The sequence below is a fragment of the Hydractinia symbiolongicarpus genome, chromosome 2, assembly GCF_029227915.1.
Source record: "Hydractinia symbiolongicarpus strain clone_291-10 chromosome 2, HSymV2.1, whole genome shotgun sequence".
In the NCBI taxonomy this organism is placed as follows: Eukaryota; Metazoa; Cnidaria; class Hydrozoa; order Anthoathecata; family Hydractiniidae; genus Hydractinia; species Hydractinia symbiolongicarpus.
This window is the reverse complement of record NC_079876.1, coordinates 18,436,555-18,458,789: the sequence shown is the minus strand read 5'-3', so window position 1 is coordinate 18,458,789 and position 22,235 is coordinate 18,436,555. Positions and strand designations below refer to the sequence as shown.

The 22,235-nt window shown below is 33.6% G+C and overlaps 1 protein-coding gene across 1 annotated transcript; it reads left to right on the top strand.

Moving 5' to 3' along the window:
- The first annotated feature begins 5,659 nt into the window (after positions 1-5,659).
- LOC130629874 (nociceptin receptor-like) lies at positions 5,660-7,468 on the top strand. Its single transcript, XM_057443251.1, has one exon. It carries the CDS (start codon positions 5,660-5,662, stop codon positions 6,716-6,718), a length of 1,059 nt encoding a protein of 352 aa, XP_057299234.1. The 3' UTR covers positions 6,719-7,468.
- Positions 7,469-22,235: the final 14,767 nt, after the last annotated feature.

The window sequence follows — 22,235 nt, the reverse complement described above, 5'->3', positions numbered from 1 at the left end:
CGTCCAAGTCAAATCAACCTTCTTACTTTCTAATTCCTAAACAATACTTATGGAAATGCTACATTCTAAACTACCATAAAAATGTAAACTTGGTAAACGTTTTATCTAATACTGTTTATCTAATCACATTGTTGCTGCTTTAACACATACTGCATTTTCCTTTTTCTTCCAGGGAGTCTACTCTCTGCTGTAATTCCCACAACAAAATCGCTCAAAAAATTAATTCCACATTCTTCAACCTATATTATGCCAACCTTTGAATGTTGATCAGGCTAAACACTTTATTTTATCTTATAAATATCTATAAATAAATCTATAAATAAATTTAAAACTAATAAACTATTTGTTACAATTCTATCTTGTCTTATTATGTCTTGTATATTATGTCTTCTGATGTTTTGTGTTGCAATAAGGGGTAACCGTATTGTATTACTGGGGGTAGATAATTTTCCGATATGTGGGAGCTAGTAGGGATATATTATTCTAAACTGTAAGTCTTTACTTTCCCTTTATTATTGAATAACTCATCCTCCTCCCAAGTATGGTAATATCCCTTTGATAATTTCTCTTCTATTTAAAACTTACCACAGATCGTTGTTTTTCATTTTACTTATGACATTTGTCAAAAATCTCTTTAAAATTTATGTGTTTAAGGATATTCTGTTTTTAAGGTTTTATTTTTTTTATGTGTGCCAAATTAATTTAGTTTGACTTTGACTGACTTTGACAGCCAATAACAGAACTATTTAGTGCTTAGAACTTCCTTGTTCATTTTAAGCCATAATTTTTAATAAAAGATTCTACAAATTACGCTGTTTAAACTTTAAAACTATATGAACACAACTTACTGCAATATGGCATTATTTTAATTGGAAATATTTCTTCCTCGCTTTACCCGTCTTCCTGCTTTTTTTGTAATTTTTTTTCTCAAAACTTTATAAAGAAAGATTATGTAATAAGAATTTATTCCGACAAAAAGGAGTAAAGGGATTACCCGTATCTTTACGTCATAAAGGGTTTGTTGCAAACAATTGGATATTAGTATTATTATTTTTTGTTTAGCATGGCGTCAAAATGAAGAAACTAATTACCGTTGAAAAAAATACGTACAAATGCCTACAATCTGTCAGCCACCATAAATTTACTTATCGGAAAAATTCGAATTTCTCATTCATCAATTCATAAAGTTTAAATATCCTGTAAGAAAATATATTCATATTTATGTCGATTGTTGACAGGGGCCTGCTAAATGTTATCGACAAATGCTATCTTTAAGTCCTTTATAAGTCATCTGATCTATAAGAAACTCGGCGAAGGAGTTATGCATTTTGGAAGGACTCGGTTTCTGCTAAAATTGCGGTAAAAAATTCCATGTTTTCAACCGTCAAGTCATATTTGCGCCAACCATTCTTTTCCTTGCGGTATTACGTTTAAAAAATCTTTAGAGGGTTGCAACTTCTAACTATAATAGAACCAGCTGTCATTAGATACGAAACATCAGGTAGCTGTTTTTTCACCTCATCAATTGTAGTAATTGTTTCCCTCGTTCCTCCCCCGTTCATTTTGACACTGTATTGTTTATATTTAACACATATTTTTAGTTAGCGATTCCCAAATCTTTTTTATAACACCTAAACATAACAATTTTGACGGCAAAACAAGTTATTCTTTATCATTTTTCTTGGTGTAAATAAATTCATGATCTCGATTTCAAATTGTAAGTTCTTCACATATTTATAACGATGCAAAAACGCGTGTTTGGAGAGCTTTTCGATGCAAATTGATCGTTAGTTTTTTATCAGACCTTGCTCTGGAGTTTTTTTTATCTATTTAAACAACTTTCTAAAAGCATGTCAAGAGAGATACTAAAAACTAGCCGAATTCCCGTGGAAGAATCCACTGTATCTCTCAATTAGTTTATAGAACAGAGATTTACCATCAAAAAAAAAAGAATATAGCAGTGCGAATTTTACAATCTGCATTATTATATAAATGACCAAAAAAAATTGAAGGTGTCCAACAACTGCAGTATACATGTGACATTTAGAATCTAAATCTACTAAAATTAATTGCTCTGACCCTCTGACAAATGCGAAAATTATTCGGAAAGATTACCAAATTATTTCAAAATACATCTCACTAAATATCTCCATAAAATGCGTGTAATGGATATCAAACAAAAACATAGAGCATGGTAATTTGAATTTTTTAAAAAATCTCACCACCCAATCTTGGCCCTTAACTTTTTTTTATAACAGGACGGAAAATAGAGAGAAAAAACCCTGGGATCGAGGTTGCTCGCAGTGTCCGATACTCGTTGAAACCAAAATGTTGAAAATATAAGCAGGTGCGACAAAAATAAAATAAAAAACAAAATGCAAAATAACAAAATCAAAGGCGTCTAACAACCATTTCTTTAAAAGCGAAGTCGGCTTAAAATTAACCAGGGAAAAGAGTATACCAGACATTTAAAAAATCCAACATGTTTTGCCAAGTTATACAAAAAAAGTTATTACAAAATTCCAACACTGTACACTTTGTAACACGTCATACTAAAATTAGATATTCAGTCTATTGCATACAACCACCCTTTCGAAGTTTTACACAAAATATTAGAAATTAACAGTTATCTGAATTCCCGTGGAAGAATCCATTGAATCTCTGATTATAATGAATTTCTCATTGAGTCCTTTTGAGGGGTGCCAAATAAAAACATAGGAGTTTGAATTTTTAAGATTCACAATTTACATTATTCTATATTTATAACCGTTGAAACAAAACGTCTAAAAAATAAACATGTGCGTCAATAACAAAATAATAATAAAAGAGAAAAAAGCCCTGGGATCGAGGTTGCTGACAATCTGCATTATACAGAACGTTTAAAAATATAAGCAGGTCCAACAAGAAATTAAAAATAAAATAAAAATGCAAAAGGTCTATCAAAACTCAAGGTGGCCAACAACGGTTATGTAAAAATTTAAATCTGCTAAAGCTATATACTTGCTTCGCGATGCCAAAAGTACATCAGGGAAAATGGTATACGAGACATTAGAAAAAATCGTTAAGTAACACACAAAAGGTTATTTCAAAATTATCACAACGTACAGTTCTAATGCATCGTACCAAATCAGCTATTTAGTCTATTGCATACAGAAACCCTCCCAATGCCCAAACGTAACGTGCATGATAGCAATGCAGTGTTTTCGAATTTAAGAATCGAATAATATTTCAAACAGTAACATAACAGATGTAAACATTGATTTAAAAACCAGTAACAGTCGAAAAATTACATTTTATAGCTTTTTAAAATTCTTATCTAGGATATACACCGCGTATTTTATAAGAATTATTCCGTTTCAGCCTTAATGTTCTTAACTTTCTTGACAAAGACTATTCTTATTGTACCTAATATATTTTTAGCAGGGCTATAATAATAAAATAAAGCTTGCTAAAAGTTGGTATAGCTATCGGAAAATTCTGCTACGTAACGGCCCATTGCTTTGAACAAAAAAAGATTCAGTTTGTGAGATATATAAAAAGTAAATTTTTAATTAAATTTGTGCATAATATAAAAAATCAAGCTTAGACATATTCTTAGGATATTCTGACATTTGTTTAGAGTATATTCTTACAAAAAATGTTCTTAACTTTCTTGACAAACACTATCATCATGGCCTTAAAATATATAATGCCTTAATAAAATAAAGCTTGCTATAAGTTGCTATAGCTATTTTAAATTCTTCCTATATTTATTTAGAAAACAATCGAGGTTGGACATATTTTTAAGATATCCTTAACTGACCCTAAGTATATTCTTACAAAAAAAATATCTTTATGATAAAGACAAAACATTTAACTTCATATTTAAGGTAAAGTTTAGCTGTAAGCTTGTAAACGACTTTAAAACCTTATTCACCTAAATTCGTTACTCTACCAGATAATTGAAACAACACACTTGTTTTTCTTTAGCTTTTTCAGTAGGCTCCTCTTGTTAGCATTCTCTGGATAAAAGTTCAATCAGTTATTTACTTTGGTTACTAAACTTCGCTTCATCCCGAAGAAAACAAATTGAAAATGTACGAAAATGTCTGATATATTCCCAATCAATTCTCTTTTTGAGGTTATATAAATGTGGCTGGTGTCTTGCAGGAGGCAGGGCTTACTCAAGGGCCCGCAATAGATCTCAAGCATGAGTGAATTTCACCAATCCTCATGTTTCCACATTCATAGGTGTTTGTTTCAGTACAGCCAAAATCCATGAGCTTTTCGATCATCCCTGTAAATGCGGAGAATACAGAAGTTTTCCAGTTGCTTCTTGTTCTTTGGAAAGAAACCTTTTTTATTACATCTCTGTTTGAAAAGGCTAGTTATATCTGCATTGCGATGTAGTTACTCCTATTCTCGTACGTTTTTCTTCTTTATAACAAATATTTCTGACCTCAACATAAACTTTTTTCTTGCTCGACAACAACAGTTGCGCTGCAACAACAGTTTTGTTTTTTACATTTGAGATTCGAATTACATTCAAATTCGAATGCGATACAACCTCGGTACCAAAACAAAAATGGAAAATATAGAAGAAACAAATCAGCTTTAATCTGACCTCATGATGAGTAAAAATTGTTTAAAATAACTTTTTGCAGGATTAATTTGAAAAAGAAACAAACTTCTTCGCTTCGATTTTCTTTTTTCAGTTGATAAACAACTTTTATCCAGGAGATACGGCGTGCATATGGTAAACCGGGGGTAAAATAAATATTCCATCTATACCGGCCAACGGGGTTTTTAAAACAAACAAAAAACAAATAGGAACATTTAAAAAAAAAAATAAAAGTTTTAATAAAATAAATAAAAGGAGTTTTCTTTTTTAAAGTAATAAAAAAAGAGATTTAAATATTTAAATAGTAACCCCCTGATTCACGTTTTTTTGGTAAATTTTAGCGTACGGCCACGCCATAAGAAAGTGACCCGTGAGTTGCGTCTCGTGGACTGACAATTTTACTCACGCAAGGGAATTAATATATACGATAATAATTCCTATTTAAACCACAACAAAGAAACGCCTATCAGTCGGTCTGCTAACAATGTTTTATTTCTTTTTAAAATGTGTTAGGTATATCCTTGTATGGAAAGCAGATGTTACTACAATATCTTTTCAAATATTCTGCTGAGATTCTACCAGAAGATAATAAAAAAATAGCTTGCAAAATTATGATAAGGAGCCTTTTTAAACCAAACAAATACAGGCTAGAGAGCCACAATAAACCGGTTATTATCGTTATAAAATGTTATCTCCCATTTGATAAACCTGGAGAGAAAAAAGATTTCCTGTTACGTGACCCCGAGAGGCTCATGTGTTTTTGAAATAAGAATTTATTTTCTCGACTTGGGGAGTCTTTTTCGAAAGTGATAGTAGTGGCATATCGCAATATAACCAATGATATAAAGATCAAAACTTTAAGGTGTTTTAGTGGGATAATGTGTCAGTTTCGGAAACCACTCTAATCGCCCACTCTTTCGTTCGTGTAAGGAATAAATATTCATTATTAACAACAGTTTTGGCATGTTAAATAGAAGTTTTCGAGAGAAGAATCAAAGACACGGTCACTTGTCAGATAGGCAGGCAAAAACAGACTGCTAGTTAGTTACCTGTAAAACAATGAATAACAACACAACAAGACTTACATGTAGTACTTATGAGTATGCATATACCATTGCGTATAGCAGAGCATTGATGTGTGGTTATATAGCCATATTCATCCTTGGATGTTTTTTCAACATCACTGCTGTTCTAGTAGTAATAGTCATGAAAACAATACGACGTTCTATTCATCTTTACACGACAAATTTAGCCATATCAGACAGCGTTTTCCTAGTGGTATGTTCTGTCTTTGATTTTGTTATCATATTTAACTACGATTGCTGGATATTCTCAGAATCTCTAGCAAAGTTTTGGATGGCGTGTATATATTTTTTTAAATTATCTGCTACGTTGACTCTCTGTGCTTTGAGCATTGACAGATACAGAGCGCTACTCCACCCTCTTGCGGTGCACGTGGAAAGTCATAAAAAGGCAAAGCGTGCTGTCATAGCAGTGTGGATATTCTCTTTTATTTTATCTGTGCCAAGATTCTTGACCAGTTCATTGAAAATATCCGACACAAACATAAGACATATTCAGATAATATACCCTGCCAAAGCGTTCGAATTAGTGTATGTTTTACTAAATGTTTTTTTACAAATCATCGCTCCGTTGTGTTTGGTTTTTGTGTTGAATATGCTTATGCTCTATTCCATGCTGAAAAGAAAAAAGTTATTACGTTCGATGACGCGGGAGTATAATTCAATATCGAACACACGTGTCGTAAGAATGATTTCCAAACTTATCGTGGTCTACTTAATTTGTACGTGTTTTCCACAGATCTTAATTATGTTAAAGAGCATTGGCTATCTGAGAGCATCCTATGAAGTTAGTGTGTTGATCAGTACAATACCGCGTTTCTTATTCACCTTCCAAGCCATGGTAAATCCTTTAATTTACGGTACAATTACCGATGGTTATAGACGAAAGGTTTTACTCGCCCTTAGGATTATTCTACGGCGAATCCAAAAGCGACTTCATATCCAGGGTGTGGATAAGAATGGTAAAAATCATTATGGACAAAGTTCGCGACGCGAGATGTCGAGTAGTGCCAACACAATCACAGAAGATCTATAATTTTAATTTGCTGTTATAATTTTATTTATATTAATCTGCCTTTCTGCATCTTAACTTCTGCTACAGCACCAAAGATTAATCGTTTGACCGTGGAAAATTTTGCGGCTTTTCCCGTTGTACATATTCTGGTTAGCAGATTTTCGCCCGACGTACATCCCTTGCATCGCTTTTTTGTTCATTCTTAGTATGCGAGAAAACAAAGATTAGTCGGTAGTAAGTGGTAAGGCAAAATTTTGGGTATTTTGTGCGTTAAAATTGGACATGTTCTACTTGTACTAATATGCAGATGTTTGTGTCAAAATGTAAAATAAATTTATTTTGAAATTTGGAATAAACGAGTGACAGTGAAAATTGCAAATATATTGAATTAAAAATCAGAAAAAGTAGAATTGATGTGTTTTTTTTATATTAGATATTAGCCAAGGACAGCATCAACTAAGAACTTAAGTTTTCCAAACATTTTGTTATTCTTAAAATTTGTATAGAAATATATTTATCTTGCTGGCCATTTTATTTGTTCTACCGTGACGTAGGTCTATTTAGGTTCGACTCTAATAAACAATTTTTCTACTGATTCGCTTCTTACCATTTGTTTTAATTATACTGAAAAACAGTAGTGAATGTGATAATTTATTTACAAGAGCAGAATAAAAAGATAATAGTAGAAATTTGTCTGGGTGATAACAGATGTGTACAATCAGAAATTAAGATAACACGTTCGCCAGCCCTTTCGTTAATAGCAATAACACATGAAAATAAGAATATCATTATGGATAGAATTAAAATAGGAGGGAAAAGAATATTATATAATAGTGATATATAATTAGTTGGCCAAACAAATTATTCTTGTAATGTTTTTAACCACATAAATTAGCAGAAAATCACTCGAAGCACGATAATTATTACGCAGATTTTTAAAATTTTTAGAAGGACGTGATATATTTGAATTAACATTTTAGACGTTTTAGGTGTTGTGATGTGTAAAAATTAAAAAATATATCCTGATATTAAAAAGAGTTATGACACCTCATGACCCAAAACTTCCAATTCTTAAAATATATGTTCTGAAAAAATTTTAGAAAATGTTCTTTGAATGAAATAATTACATAAGGGGGCGAATTGCATGCAATATAATGTAAATGTTATAACAACATGTAACACTGCGTTGTTTGAACCTAACCGCATATCAGAATGGAACACTGATTTCTTACTAAAACGGTTACTCTGATGGTTACTCAGTAAAACTAATCTAACTCATATGACTTAGGGAGCGCAAATCACGAAATACTCGAAACTTGGATTTCTATATTTGGCATTAAGTATATTTTTATTCATTAAGGCAAAACAATCCCTTATTTTAAGTACTTTTCTTAATATTAAAGAAATAAGTTTAACCCAATTTTCCCTTTCTCGCTGCGATTTCCTAATAATTAAAATCCCGAGAATTTAACAAGAAAAGAAGGATGCACATTATTTATATCACCTTTTAACCTTGAACGTGGAGTTGAAGAGCTACGTGCGATTTCATTTATAAGTAAAGAATGGCATTCGACTATTTTTATATACCGCTGGCCTCTTTAAAAGGTCTATTTGGGACCATTTTTATCCACCCGTACAGTTTTTCAGCATGTGGTCTTTCGACTATTTCAGCTGTATTTTGTTCAAAAGGGTTGCACTCTGCTTTATTTGAGAAAGTCCCTGCAGAACCTAATTTTTGCAGACAAAGCGCGCAGTTGGGTCTGACAATTACATTTTGAACTGTCACGGGAACTTTTTTCGCAAAATAAAAAATATTGCGTGACTTTTTTTGTCATGAGGTAACAACAGGTTGTAAACTGTGTTTTTGTTTTCAGCTTAAGTTGTGAGATATTTTTTCAAAAATATATTTACACACGAAAAACTATTTTGGAGTGTGCGCTTCACTCAATTTCGCCATACTGTGTATGTGTGCTAAGTCGCTTCACCTGAATGTGTTATACAGTTTACAGGTTTATTAAGTGCTCAACGTAGCGTTTCGACGCCGGGTCCCCCTTTAGACTATTTTATAAAACTCTTACACAGCTGTCTGTCACGCTGCGGGGAGACACGCGAAATGCGGTAAATAAAGGACAAGCAAACCCGTGGATTTATCCGCAGGCCATCAACTTTAATTCGCATAAAAAAGCCCCATAAAACATGTCTAAACTTTGCTAGATGAAATAATGTTTTGTTGTGACTGTAAAGTGCTAAGGATAATTCTACCAAAGTTACTATATTTTTCCGATTACGTAGATTTTATTGGAACCTAAGAGGTAGTTTCGACCAATATTCAAGACTCTGAGAACTATGAGACCTAAAGGTTTGGCGACCAGGTGTCTAATAGATAACTGAAAGATACTCATATGTAAATATATCTTAAATATAAGTCAATCAGTAATCGTGACGGACGGACAAACGATAGTTTGAGTACCAATAGAAATTAAATGGAAAATAGTTTGATTACCTCTACTAAGAACTAATACAATAATTTTGAACCATAACACCAAAACTAAGACTTTATTGGACGAAAAACCGCGCATGACGGACGGACAGGGATAGAAAATGAATTTTAACACTTTCACATTTAGAATTAAATTCTATCTAAAATATGGTATAATGGTGAAACTAAGAATATAAAATTAGAATATATATATTGTAGCTATTTCAGTAAAATAAAAGTAAATTTTCGACCCTATAAAAAGATACAATATTGTCTTTGGTCGTAACAAAACCACTTTGTTTCAGTCCTAACATCGATGGAATTTATTATAGTGATATCTAAGTCTCAAATAGGCTGTTCGGGTCAAATTTTTCTATGCGCCGCTCGACCTTCTAGCCGTATCCAACGTTTTCTATATTTCTATACGGTTTCAACGAGGGGTCGCGCAACTCCTAACTCCAAGCCATTCTCTACATTTTGTTATTTTTGTGATAGATATTATAGCCCTTTTTTGTTGCGATTTTCGGCCAATTTCGCAACAAAACACGGCACAAAGATGGGGTCATGTATAGGTTTTTTCAACATTTCTGTCTTTAAAAATCAATAACTCTAGATTGAGGCATGGTAAAAACTCAAAATTTGTACAGTAGATAGTACATTTGTGAAAGAAAAAATTTATCAATTTTTAATGGTTAATTTTAATAACGTAATGATGACGTCATAGCTCAAATATTAGTACAAGTCGCTCTAAAAGTGCGAGAAAGTATACAACAACCAGTAACAATTTTATCAACTGCAATTTTAACGTTAAAGAAAGTGTATTAGAGTGTACGAAATTTCGGACAAAGGTGTAAATTGCAGATAGAAAATATGATCTCATAGTTGAAAAAATCTTTCCAAACTGATGAAAATGCGAAAGATATTGACAGGTACATAATAAAACACCACACTATTCAAAAATTTTACAAACGCTTTTGAAGAGTACAAAATATTTGACAAGAGTGTAATTTTTAGACCAGATAGTAAAAATGATGCTGTCAGCCTAAAAATAACATAAAATCAATGCATAAAAGCAAAACAATTAAACAGAAACAGTAAAAAAAGATTATGAACTGTAATCTTAACATTGAGAGACTTCATTATGCCCTGCTAAAGTGGACAAAAGTCAACTTCGTATATATAAGTTTAAATTTGTATATATAAGGTTAACATTTTTATATATAAGGTTAACATTTTTATATATAAGGTTAACATTATTCACTCACACCTTTAGGTTGGTGAATGTTTCAAAGGCAACTTCGGGAACGAAAAGTTTTTAGATGGCGCGCCGTTTTTACATTTTTGCGCAATGCGCGCTTCTATCGCGCCCACAGGTCCAGACCTCCGCACATGTTGGATCTGCCAAAAGTTTGGCTGGTAAGCTCTGCCATTTTAAAACTCATTGCACGTTGTTGAAGTTGGTTTGGTTTTTATATACTTTGTTGTGGATTTTTGGTATGATTAGTCTTTCAACTATGGTTTCAGATTGATTATCACGTCATTTTGGAGCTTAAAACATTTTGATCACATCATTTTATCATATTTTATCAGCTTTCCAACAAAAATCATCATTTTTGACTTTGGCTAGCGTTTGAAAATTGACATCATCTGTCTTTCCAAGCTGGTCCCTCAACACTGTTCAGCTTTATTCAGCCTTCTATGATAAACTTTGTTAACAAAATATTTTATGCTCTATTATGGCAACTTCCCTATCTGCTGACCCTTCTCCTATCCATATAAAATCTACATCAGGTTCATTTCATCAAGGTGATCAAAAATTTGGGTCCACTGCAGGTATTCAATGTATGTGTAACTCATTATTGTCAATATGTTGGTCAGCAATTAAGCGAACATCTTTTTGGAAATCATTTGACCTTGATTATGTTTTGGAGTGTGGTGATAATAACTTTAAAAATGTTAAAATATACCGGCCTCTCAGTGTTGAAGAATTACCGTCTGTTGTAAACATTGAACAACGGTGTGTAGCTGTAGTGTTGGGGGATAAGTTCACAGGTTTTTTAGGTGATGTTAGATATTTTGCGCAGCTCAATGCCATGAACTCTGCCTCTGTTGGAAACGGTCTAATTTTTATAGCTGGTGGATATAGTGTTTCGATTATTTGGGAAAAAATGTCCATTTATCTATTTCACCCACACAGTAGAGATAGTCACGGAAGTTTCAGCCCCGATGGTTCATCCATATTACTGAAATTCAAGTCGCTTTGTGATGTACAAAGCCGTATTAAAAAAAATTATCGACAAAATCTTGCAGACTTTGAGAATTGCCCATTTGAAGTTCAATATGTTCAAAAGTTGATGACGAAGCCACGGCAGACATTAAAAAGACAGTCGATAAACAACGTGCAAGTTCTAGAAAACAGAAATATATATCAAAAAACTTTTTGCGTAAAGAACAATATAATGAAAAACGACGTGAAATATAGGGAAGAAAAACAAAACAACATATATATTTATCGTTTATATAATAACATTTATGAGTATCGAGTCTGAACTGTCAGCTCCTTTTCGCTTCAGGTTTTACATTGATTGTTGTGTTAAAAGTGCTTGTGACTTTTAAGGATTCAAACCTGAAGTACCAGTTTTCAACTCTTTTTGTTACTACTTTTGTTGTGTTACGTTTGCAAGATTTCGAGAAATTTCGAACAGGCGAGTTCTACTTTTTGTAAATCCTTCCCTTTCATAAGTGATATTTTCGTTGTTGTTTCTTTCATTAAAATTTGTGTGCATTCATGTTTACTTCGTGAATTTTAAGTCGAAGCAAAAGTATTCATTGATTGATAGATTGATAGATTCGCACGCATAATGAACACATGATGGAATTTAGTATCGTTTTTTTTTATTACTATTTTTTTTCAGTATTCCATTTTTTTGCTCAATCTGTGATTTTATATTAGTATTGTTATACTCGATTTGGGTATGCTTCTGTTATTTATGGTTTTAGTTTGTCGACAGACAAAAGAAAATGTTGAAGTTGTTTTTTATTTTGTCTTTTATTTCAATTCAGTCTATTGCCCTCTAAATGCAAGCACTGTTGCTGCCCCCCTTACGATAAAACTCTCACTAAGCTCAGAAAAATCTAAAAAAATCCTCTTTCAACTGCCAGAATGTCATAGTCTACCCGTAAACCATTTCTCTGCGTTCTCGTGGTCTACTAAGTCTGATAGCAAACCCTTGTACGAACCGCGCTTCGAATAGAGAACTGGGAATGAAAACATTGAGAGAGCGCCAGCAGCCATGCCCATATTTATACGTTCTTATGTGCATGCGTCGGTCCTTAACATCTTCAGAATTTATAGAAGGAAAATTTGACAATAGACCCAGAGGAACGCAGTAAGTCCGGGGCGATGAGTAGGCTAGAATGTCAGGGTCAAAAGCGTGTGAGTGTTCAAACCGCCCCGGTTTCTTGTTATATTTAAGGTTAACATTTTTATATATAAGGTTAACATTTTTATATATAAGGTTAACATTTTTATTTATAAGGTAAACTTTGAATATCCAAGGTTAACTTTCTTGTAAATAATGTTAACCTTTTTATATATAAGGTCAAACTTTTTATACATAGGGTCAAACTTTTTATATAAGGTCAATCTTTTAAAAATATAAGGTCTACTTTTTATATATATAAGATAACTGCGCAAGGTAACTGCGCGTGACTCGCGATGATTAAAAAGAGCGGATGAAAATGTAAACATTGAAAATTTTTTCAGAGATTTACCTCTCTGGTCTCTCATGCAAGAAGGCATCTGTTTACTACCAACGTAAATGTTTGTAAATATTGGTGCAGATGATTGGAAGATTTTTTAAACATTTTAACTGTATTTTGTCGGAGAGTTGTGGATGTAGAAACTCCCATTTCTGAGGGAATTGTCAGCCCAATTAACATTATAATTCAAGAAGTTGTACGTTTAAAACAAGGATTTGACAGGTTATGGGAAGAAAACTCTACTGAGTTTACCCCAGTGAGTTCATGGAGAGTTGTTGGAGACAACCAAGGCTGGATGTGTCACAGTCAGACATGGAATAATTGTGGTATTGACGATGACGCTCCATTGCCTAACGTTGATTTTGATAACGATGTACAAACTCCATGTACAAACACAATATATCTGATTAGTGTTTATACAGTTGAAAAACTTTTCCCAACTTTCATAATAACGGAAGACAGTGTTGCATTTTTTCCTTGAATATATCTTGGAAGTGCTCCATGACCTCCCGCTCACTTCAAGATTTGTTGATCTCCACATCACTACGAACAAATTTATTTTTAGCCACTGCCAAAAATATTGTGACACTAAAATAAAAATAGCACACTCAATAGCACCCTGCCTGTCTGGTATTTACCATGTTTCTTCTAAAAAAAGACAAATATATACCTGGTGTGTGTACCTGATGCTCCAAAGTGTCAACTGTAGAAGAGCAAGAGAAAGAGGGCAAGAAGGTTTACTTCACATGACATTTTTACAACAATATGCAAAGCCTTATACTTACTTTGGATTGTCTAACAGGTCAAGTTTATCCTTGAATGAGGATTTTAAAAATTCATGAACTTCACGTTCATCCCAACTTTTATCAAGGTCCAATTCACTACGAATAAAACCTTGCTCCATAAGTAATGTTTTTCTCTCACCTCGAATAATTTTTGTTTTGTTATTATTGGGTATTATTACCCGGGTAAAAGGGCGGCATCGATATTTTCAAAAATCGTGCAATGTGATTAGTTAGAACTTACGTCATAGCGGGCAATATTCCACGGTATTGCCCGCTACCATAGCAACCGTGTTTAATGTTTAAATAACATTAAATGTAAATAAACACGGAAAAAAAGTAAACAAAACGCAAAACAGAAGTGAAACTTACTTTTATCTTTTAAAGAATTCAATGTTGTGGCTGGAATGAAAACCTGCTATGCTTACACGATATTCGATTTAAGAAATAAAATTTTTGTTAAAATGTACGTTCCATATGGGAATATAAAGACATGGTTTCTACATCCTGCTTTTATAATGTTATATTTTTTGTTGTAAAATGCAGTACCTGGATAATAGTCCATATAATAACTGTTTATTTCGGGCAATACCTTCGAATATTGACCTCTGTCACGTATTGTTACTTTGACGTCGGTCAATATTCTCCAGTATTGCCCTCATAAACAGTTATTATAGGGTTAGTAATACCACTTCTTTTGTTATAAATTTTGCACTATTGCAAGTCCTAACACCACTACCAGCTGCTGATGACTCTTTCTGATATGGTTTGGTGTTCTTCTTTGTTGACTTAGGGTAAAATGTATGCCCTCTTCCAAATCTTGATGGTGAATTTTCATTTCCCAGATTATGAGTGCTGAGACTACCCATGACTTCTCCAAAGCCCCTGGTGTCGTTGTAACAGAGGTAGTAGTGGTGTTTTCATCAACAGTATGATGATGATGATGGTATGTTTCCCTGTCACTGCTTGCATCTCTTCTCCTGTACAGACTGGACAGTTTCTCTTGAGGCGTATTATACGATATTCTTGTTGTTCGTTGTGGCATAGGAGAGGCTGAAAGTCTTGAAACACTTTCCCTGAAAGAAGGGTGTGCTAAAATTTGCTCCACAAGCGGATCAAATGTGAAACACTAAGTTGGTAACTATAAAACTTTTACCAAGCGTACAAAATATTTGACAGAATATAAATATGCACCCCAGATGAAAATGGAACAACTGCACCTAAATAAAAAAAAAAGAACGCAAAATATTAAGCAACCATAAGTGCTAAATGTTTTAATAGAACAATATATACCACATGTCACAAGTTGACAAAACAATGATCCTCAAAGGAAGAAGTTTTTGTCATAGAAAAGTTCCACGTTTAGAACGAGTTACATTACCACGAAAATTTCTATCTCAAAATATCTAATTTGACAACTATACTATATATATTTTAAGATAACATAATAACGTCTCCCTTCTTAAAATCTAAAATTATTGGAAAACTCGAAACTGTCTCAGGTTCTGACTCATATACTACATTAAACAACGTGCGTTTAAGATTTGGATGTCGTTTTGCTACACTTAGAATTTCCTCCTTTACACCAATATGCATCCTCTTCATCCTCTTCCTTTAAATGATGCCGTATGTGCAAACCAACTAAACAATCAGGGTTTTTAATGAACGAAGTGAGTTTGATGATTTTTTGTTGTCCAGACAGTTTTTTCATCCTTTCTTTCTTGATCTTTTCCATCCGTTCCTTTTTTGCGTTGCAACTACTTCATCTCTATCTTCATACGACTTCTGGTTATCCTTTGTTACTTTTTTTGCAGATGATAAAAATGTTACATGCGATACACAATGAAGAGAAGATGCAACGGAGACAACAAGGAAACATCAGAGCATTTCATCACATCAGCCTTCCTACCCTTTGTACCAGGTATTAGCGAGATCCTTCGTCGAGTTTTAAGGCAACACAAGATCAAATGCATTCTTAACTCTAAAGACACCCTAAGAAGCACTTTGTCTAAACCAAAAGACAAAATAAACCTGGAAGAACAATGCAATGTTATATACGAAATCCGTGTAAAGATGTGTGATGCAGTGTACATTGGCGAAACAAAAATAAAGTTTAAGCAACGAGTACAAGAACATATGCGCGCAGTGAGAAACGGAGATGTGAAGAAAAACGTAATTGCGGACCACAGCTGGAGCAGAAGTCATCAGTTTAATTGGGATGAAAAGAAAATCATTGACAGAGAATCCAGAACAACGGCCAGGAAGATTAAAGAAACCATCAACAGTGTAGCACGTAACAAACACATAAACATCATCTCGTATCAACTTCCTGAGATTTGGTTACCAGCCCTACAGAAGAAGTAGTTACCTGCATCTAGGTCCGAAAATGTTAATTACCGTAAATAACTATAATTATCAGCTCGTTTCTGATTGGTAAATTTTTAAGAATTTCCATCCTCTGCAATTATATAATTACATGCTCAACATCATTTTACTTTGCCCGATGATGGGAGAAGGATCTCCCGAAACGTCACCTACCAAACTATCATGTTCAAGAAATGATAAACTTTTCACAGTAATATGAATACTGAACAGACAATCCCAAATAATAATTCTCCTTGCTTTATACTTTGCCTTCATTTTTTTCACATTATGTCTGGCTGATTCCATCATCCTTTTTTTTCATAGACTTCTGTTCAAACCAACGCTCTAAGATAATGAGAATTGCATGGCAAATAATTTCAAGGGCTGGCTGTGTTAGATTATCCAATTCATTATCACCTATATCCTCAAATAGCTGGATAAATAATTTATCTTCGTTGTGCACAACAATATCATCGTCTTGAAAAATAGTTGCAGATAGTTTGACTTTCAGTTGTAACAGGTATGGATTTATTTCGAGGATACTTTCACAAGACTCTATTAATCGCCACAATGGATCAGTAATAATTTATCAATAATGCCAAGTGCTCTGACTTCACTAAGAAACAACTTATTTGATAAGTCTTTATTTAGAGTTTTCAGTAACTTATTAGGATCCGTCGATGATAAAAGAAAAGATACGACTGCATGGTAATATAATGCAGCACGTTATAAAACAAAATATTAAACGATTTCCGATAAATCGTACAAAGTAAGATTTCTGATTGCAACCAGCTAAAGACGAGTTAAAATACCATGCTACTCCACATTCGTCACTTCCACGCACATGAAAAACTTTACACTAATCTAGAAGCAGAACATTCTTTTACACCATTGAAGGCAAATACTGTTTCATAGTGATCACAGAAGACCATGCTCTCAAATAAATGCAGAACTTTATCTGCCTCTGAGGCAAATTTTGCCAGAAGATGTAATTTGCAAAATAAATTTCCCATATCGGTCATGTCTGTTTTTTGTGTTTCTACAACATTTGGTTATAATTTTTCCCTTAAAGATTTCAGTTAAATAAAGGATTAATAGGGCCAAGATCCGACATTGTAGATTTAATTGATGTGACAAGCTGGGAAAAATTTGCATCCTTGTGACATTCTTTTAGAATGTGACACATGTCATCAATTGTGGCAGTAAAATTTTTCATAACTGTTGCCGCATCGCATTTGTACCTATTCAATTCATTTTGAATTGCTTTAATATTTATTTTTTAGTGTTGTGTTCTGTCGCTGTTGTATTTTTCTGCCTTTTACGGTCAATTTTTTTAGGAAATCCTTGCAAAAAGGGGGATTTTGCTTTTTTGAAAAATCTCTAGAGTGTTGCAACCTCTAACTATAGTAGAACCAGCTGTCATTAGACAAGAAATATCATTACAGCTAGCTGTTTTGTCACCTCATCATCAATCAAATGTTAGAGTTTTTCCTTTCGATGTTGTAATCTGAATTTTGATGATGTTCATGGTATTTTGATGTACCATCTCCATGTAAACAATTGCCAAACACCTCCTTGTCATTATCAATCATTGCTTCTGCAGCCTGTAATTGTGCTAAGGTTATTACTTCTTGCTTTAAAGGACTTTTTAAACCTTCTAAAGGGAACCTGTTAACCTTTTTAACCGTTTTTCTAGTACAACCTTGATCACATCATTTACCTTTTCCATGCTGACATTCAAGGAAAGTAATTCCATAACAACTTCTCTTATTTCATCTGAATAACGAATGTTACAATTTTATTGTCGTTTAATAACGAAACAAGCATTTGCAAATCACGATTTTCTTCAGTAAGTTGCTTCATGTTTGTACAGAGTTTGTCATAATCACTTTTTAAATATTTTAGATCATTCACTTCTTTTCTGTCAATCATTTTTTCTGGTTTTCAATTTGTAACAACAAACTGTATGTCTTGCTTTTCAGTTTTGCTTTCTCATTCCGCATATCATCAACTACAGTTTTACTGTCTTCTAATTTATCATTGAGTCTGTTCAAGTTTACTTTCATGTTATCCATCTCATTACTTTTATTCTCAGTACCAGTTGTCAATTCAGCTATTTTTTGATTCCATTTTAATAATTTTATCATCTCTGCTTTTGATTTTCTTTCATAAATTTCTCAATTTATCTGCCCTCGTTTTGCTGTATCTTATTCCATATTTTTAAGCTTTTCATCTACTTCAAGATAATGTCTTTTATACGACCATATTCTGCTGTCAACTTATTTTCATCTTTCTGTGATACAAATAACTCGTTACTAAGTTTCTTAACCTCTTCGACTTGTGTGTTGTATTGAATTTTTAATTCTTGAAATTTTTCGCACTTTCTTTTTAAACTTTTGTTTTCCTTCTTCAACTGTTTCGTTTTCTCTTTTAATAAAACTTTATTTCTAGAACTAGCCGCATCGATAGATCGCCGATGTGAAGTAATTTGTACAGGAACATTAAACTCATCTTCCAACAAAGTTCCTATAGCAGAATAAGCTTTCCTTTTTTTAGACCATTTACTTTCTCTACAAGTCTTTTAACTTTTGTATATAACGCTATTTCTAGACATGTTATCGCAGCACCAAGTAAAACAAATCCATCACTTACTTCTTTAACAACGACATTGTTTTGCTGGAGATAGGACGCAGCTCCCAGATCAAATTTTTCTGTTTGGAATGCAACAGGGAGCTGAGCTCTTCCCTTTCTTAGTGTACCACAGGAGTATATCTGCTGTTTCTGGAGATCATCAACGAGTTTCAAACTCGTGTAGAAATTATCGAAGAATACCAGATAACCTTTTCCGAGGTATTTTTGAAGCAAATCAAAAACAATGCGGTACGACAAACCATGCTCAACTGTGCCCTCAGTCTTTCCAGTGTATATCTGGAACTGTAGGCAGTAACCAGTAACAGCTTCGCACAATACCCAAATCTTTATCCCAAACTTTTTTGGCTTCTTTGGCATGTATTGGATAAATGAAACACGAGACTTTGTCCCTATCATTTGCTCATCGAGAGATAGTTCCCGTTACGGAGCATACATTTTATAGAATATATCTGAAAGCTTTGCAGGTAAGTTTCCAAGTTTGTAAAGCTTGTCATGATTTGGATCATTCCGGGGTAACTCGTTGTCATTATTTGCCAGATGCAAAAATCGGAGGATTTGCTTAAAGCGAGTCCTCGTACAAACAGCCGGAAACCAGTTCATGGAATATATCGGATCTTCTCGCCAATAATCTTTCAACTCTGGTAGTTTGACAAGGCCCATTGCCAAAACAACAGCCAAGAAAGCTTGAATCTCCTCTGCATTGGTATCTGACCATTTCATTGACGACGGTTATTTTAGCTGTTCTTGTTGGCAGTAGCGATTTGTTTCGACAACTACTTGATTTAAAATTTCGGGTGTGAAAAACAAATAAAAACATTCAAGCGGTGTATCCGCATCACTGGCTGGTCTTTTTAGTCCATTGAATTCGAAAAATGGTGCATTACTGTTTGGGTTTTGGTATGTTTCATCAACCTTCTTCCATTTTTTCTTTGCCTCGTCGTTTTTTGTTTGTTTGTTTTTCTTTACCTTGATGCGTTTCCGCGGTTTTTTTTTACAAGGCGCATTTTTTGGTTTTCCTAACGGTTTTTTGACTTTGAACTTTGAGCTTGAGGCAGGAACATCAGCAGTGGGGACACGACCAGGAATAGAATCAACAACCGAAAAATCTTCATCGTCATCGTCATCATTATCATATTCACTTTCACTTTCACTTGCATCACCATCACCAACATCATACTGAAAAAAAAACATTTTTTTTGCTTACTTTTTCATGTGCTATGCAACTAAAAAAGGCCTTTTGTTTTCATTCAGCAGTAAAGACATGTTATATTGTATGATATGATATTTTTACTACTCACATTGCCAATCAGGAGACTATGTCTATCACATGGGTCAGCAAGAAAGCGGACATCAACAACAGGTTTAGCTGGAAAATCTAGCTTTTCCCCATCTTCGTCAACATAGTCTTCAACTGAACTCTCATCACTCGTTTCATTATCATAATAACCATTGGTTTCGTCATCAGAAGCAAGAACTGCAGCTAAAACTTGCTCAGTTGTCAGCCGTACTCTTTTGCTAGCAGCCATTTTCAATCTGGTGGCTTCTGTGAATGTTTACAAAATGTTGAGATATCAAGACGCTATTTTATTTATATCTACCAATCATAAGTTCGATATTTCACTTCGTAGATACTTCAAGACGGTATTTATAAATTTACAGCCAAAAAGGCCGGGGGGTTCGCCCACAATAACGCCTTTTGTGAGGGGGGTCATATATGACCCCCCTGGCCGCCAAAGGGTTAAATGTTTGGTGTACTTCTGGAATGGCAAAGCAAGTATATAGTTTTAGCGTATTTCGCTTTTTACGTAACGGTTGTTAGACACCTTTGATATTTTTGGATATTTTCCATTTTTATTTTATAATTTTTTTTGTTGCACATGCTTATATTTTTAGACGTTTTGTTTCAGCGGTTCTAAACATACAATATTGTGAGCAACCTCGATCCCAGGGCTTTTTTCTCTTTTTGCCATCCCGTTATAAAAGAGACAGAGAGCCAGGGTTCGAGGATGAAATGTGCGTTTTGAAAATTAAAATTATTGTGTTTTATGTTTTTGTTTGGTATCCTTTACATCGGTTTCATGAGTGATTCAATGGATTTTTCACGGGATTTCAGATAACTGTTAATTTCTTATATTTTGTGTAAAACTTTGAAAGGGTTGCTGTATGCAATAGACTGAATATCTGATTTTGGTATGGCATGTTACAAACTGTACAGTGTGGACATTTTGTAAAAACTTTTTTTGTATAACTTGGCAAAGTATGATGGACTTTTTAAATGTCTGATATACTTTTTTCCCTGGTCTACTTACGGCATGGCAAAGCAAGTATAAATTTTAGTAGATTTCGCTTTTTAGGAAACGGTTGTTAGACGCCTTTGATTTTGTTGGACATTTTGCCTTTTTTGTTGTTGTTGTTGTACCTGGTTATATTTTCAACGTTTTACTTTCAACGGGTATAAATATAAAGTAATGCAGACTGTGAGCAACCTCGATCCCAGGGCTTTTTTTCTCTCTTTTCTGTTCCGTTATAAAAAGAGACAAAGAGCCGAGGTTGGGTTGTAAGTTTTAAAAATTAAAATTACCATATGTTGATGTTTTTGTTTGGTATCCCTTACATCGGTTTAATGAGAGATTCAGTGGACTCTCCCAGGGGTATTCAGCTAGTATTCTATTATTTGTTTAAACCTACATGTCTTGTTTTCCATGCGAAGTTGCTTACGCGACGTTTAATATTAAAATCTAACTCAAAATTAAACAAACTTCAATATTTTTTAGTGAAACACTTGCTGTTTATGATGAAGTTGGACAAAACGATGAAAAGGCCTATAATGAAACCTACAACATCGACGGCTATCTCACATTGGAAGAAAATGGCTTTCAAGAGGAAGACGAAGAAGGAGCAGATGAAGATAATTTGGGATTTCAGGGAGATTATGTTGTAGAAAAAAGCAAGAGAAGTTTCACCATTCATGATAGTTATATCAGCTTGGCAAAAATTGACGAAAGTCCTGACGGGAATAAACATGTTGAAACACCAGAAGGAAACAAGGAAATAGGAGATGCGCTTCAAAGCAGAAATGGAGACGAAGAAAGTTTAAATGATATACCGAAAGAAATGATTGAACTAGAAAAAATATAAATTAAATAAGAAAAATTCATCACCAGTAATATGGATTAAGTTAAAGTAATATAATAATATATTGTAAAGGGAGAAATATATATAATGGTAAATCGGACTTGTTTTTAACGCACGTATCCTTATCACAAATCTATGGTAGTTGATCCATTTTGCAGATAACACTTCAAGATAAGACACAATTCATTAAAACAATAGTTCGGAGTGCTAAACAAATCATGGAAAAAATTAACAATGTTTGAATAAATCAAAAAAAAAGGTGATATCCCTAGCCTCGATCCCAGAACCTGTACCGTTGTTTTTTTTAGCGTGCTCTAAGTTCCAAGGTCTAATGCCAAATCGCATGGATCAGATGGCGTAAGAT

Excerpts from the sequence above, each read along its gene's own strand:
- LOC130629874 (XM_057443251.1), top strand. The coding sequence starts at position 5,660 with ATGAATAACAACACAACAAGACTTACATGTAGTACTTATGAGTATGCA.